General features: G+C 51.9%; 1 protein-coding gene across 1 annotated transcript in view; it reads right to left on the bottom strand.

The window, feature by feature from the left end:
* The window catches only part of EMH_0007730 (uncharacterized protein), a gene marked incomplete at both ends in the record, with an annotated part of 1,695 nt that extends 1,130 nt beyond the window's left edge, over positions 1-565 (bottom strand). The window contains one exon of the mRNA XM_013498113.1: positions 76-565. Coding sequence (XP_013353567.1) covers positions 76-565 — 490 coding nt within the window. The remainder of the gene's footprint in view (positions 1-75) is intronic.
* Positions 566-678: the final 113 nt, after the last annotated feature.

Below are 678 nucleotides of genomic sequence, written 5' to 3'. Positions count from 1 at the left end.
TGCTGCTGCTGCTGCTGCTGCTGCTGCTGCTGCTGCCTGGGGACTGCTATTGTTGTCCCCTTCGGGTGTACATACACCCCGCAAATTGCTGCCGTTTTATTGTCTCTGGTGATGTGCTGTGTGCTGTCTTTCTGTCTTTTTTGCTGCTGCTGCTGTTGCTGTTGCTGCTGCTGTTGCTGCTGTTGCTGTTGCTGCTGCTGCTGCTGCTGCACTGCAGCGGACAGCGGAGGCGGAGCTGGGGGCCCAACGCAGTTTGCTGCTGGCGAGTGCAGCAGAGGGCCCCTCCAAGCAGTTCTATGATATGCTCGCCATCCTCATCATGAGGGGGTAAGCTGCTGCTGCTGCTGCTGCTGCTGCTGCTGCTGCTGGTGCTGCTCTTGCTGCAGTTGCTGCTGTGGTTGCTGCTGTTGCTGCTGCTGCTGCTCTTGCTGCTGCTGCTGCTGCAGCTGCTGCTGTGGTTGCTGCTGCGCTGCTGCTGCTGCTGTGGTTGCTGCTGCTGCTGTTGGATATGGCTTTCAGTCCCCCACCGCGTTTGTGAGCAGCAGCAAACCTGCTGCTGCAGCATTTCTGCTGCTGCTGTAGCAGCCTAATCTACACCTATACATATAATATATAAATATAAATATAAATATAAATATAAATATAAATATAAATATAAATATATAAATATAAATATAA

The sequence above is a fragment of the Eimeria mitis genome, genomic scaffold (genome assembly GCF_000499745.2).
Source record: "Eimeria mitis Houghton genomic scaffold, Emh_scaff319, whole genome shotgun sequence".
Classification (NCBI taxonomy): Eukaryota; Apicomplexa; class Conoidasida; order Eucoccidiorida; family Eimeriidae; genus Eimeria; species Eimeria mitis.
Note: the sequence above shows the minus strand (reverse complement) of the source record. Positions and strands in the feature narration are given on the sequence as shown.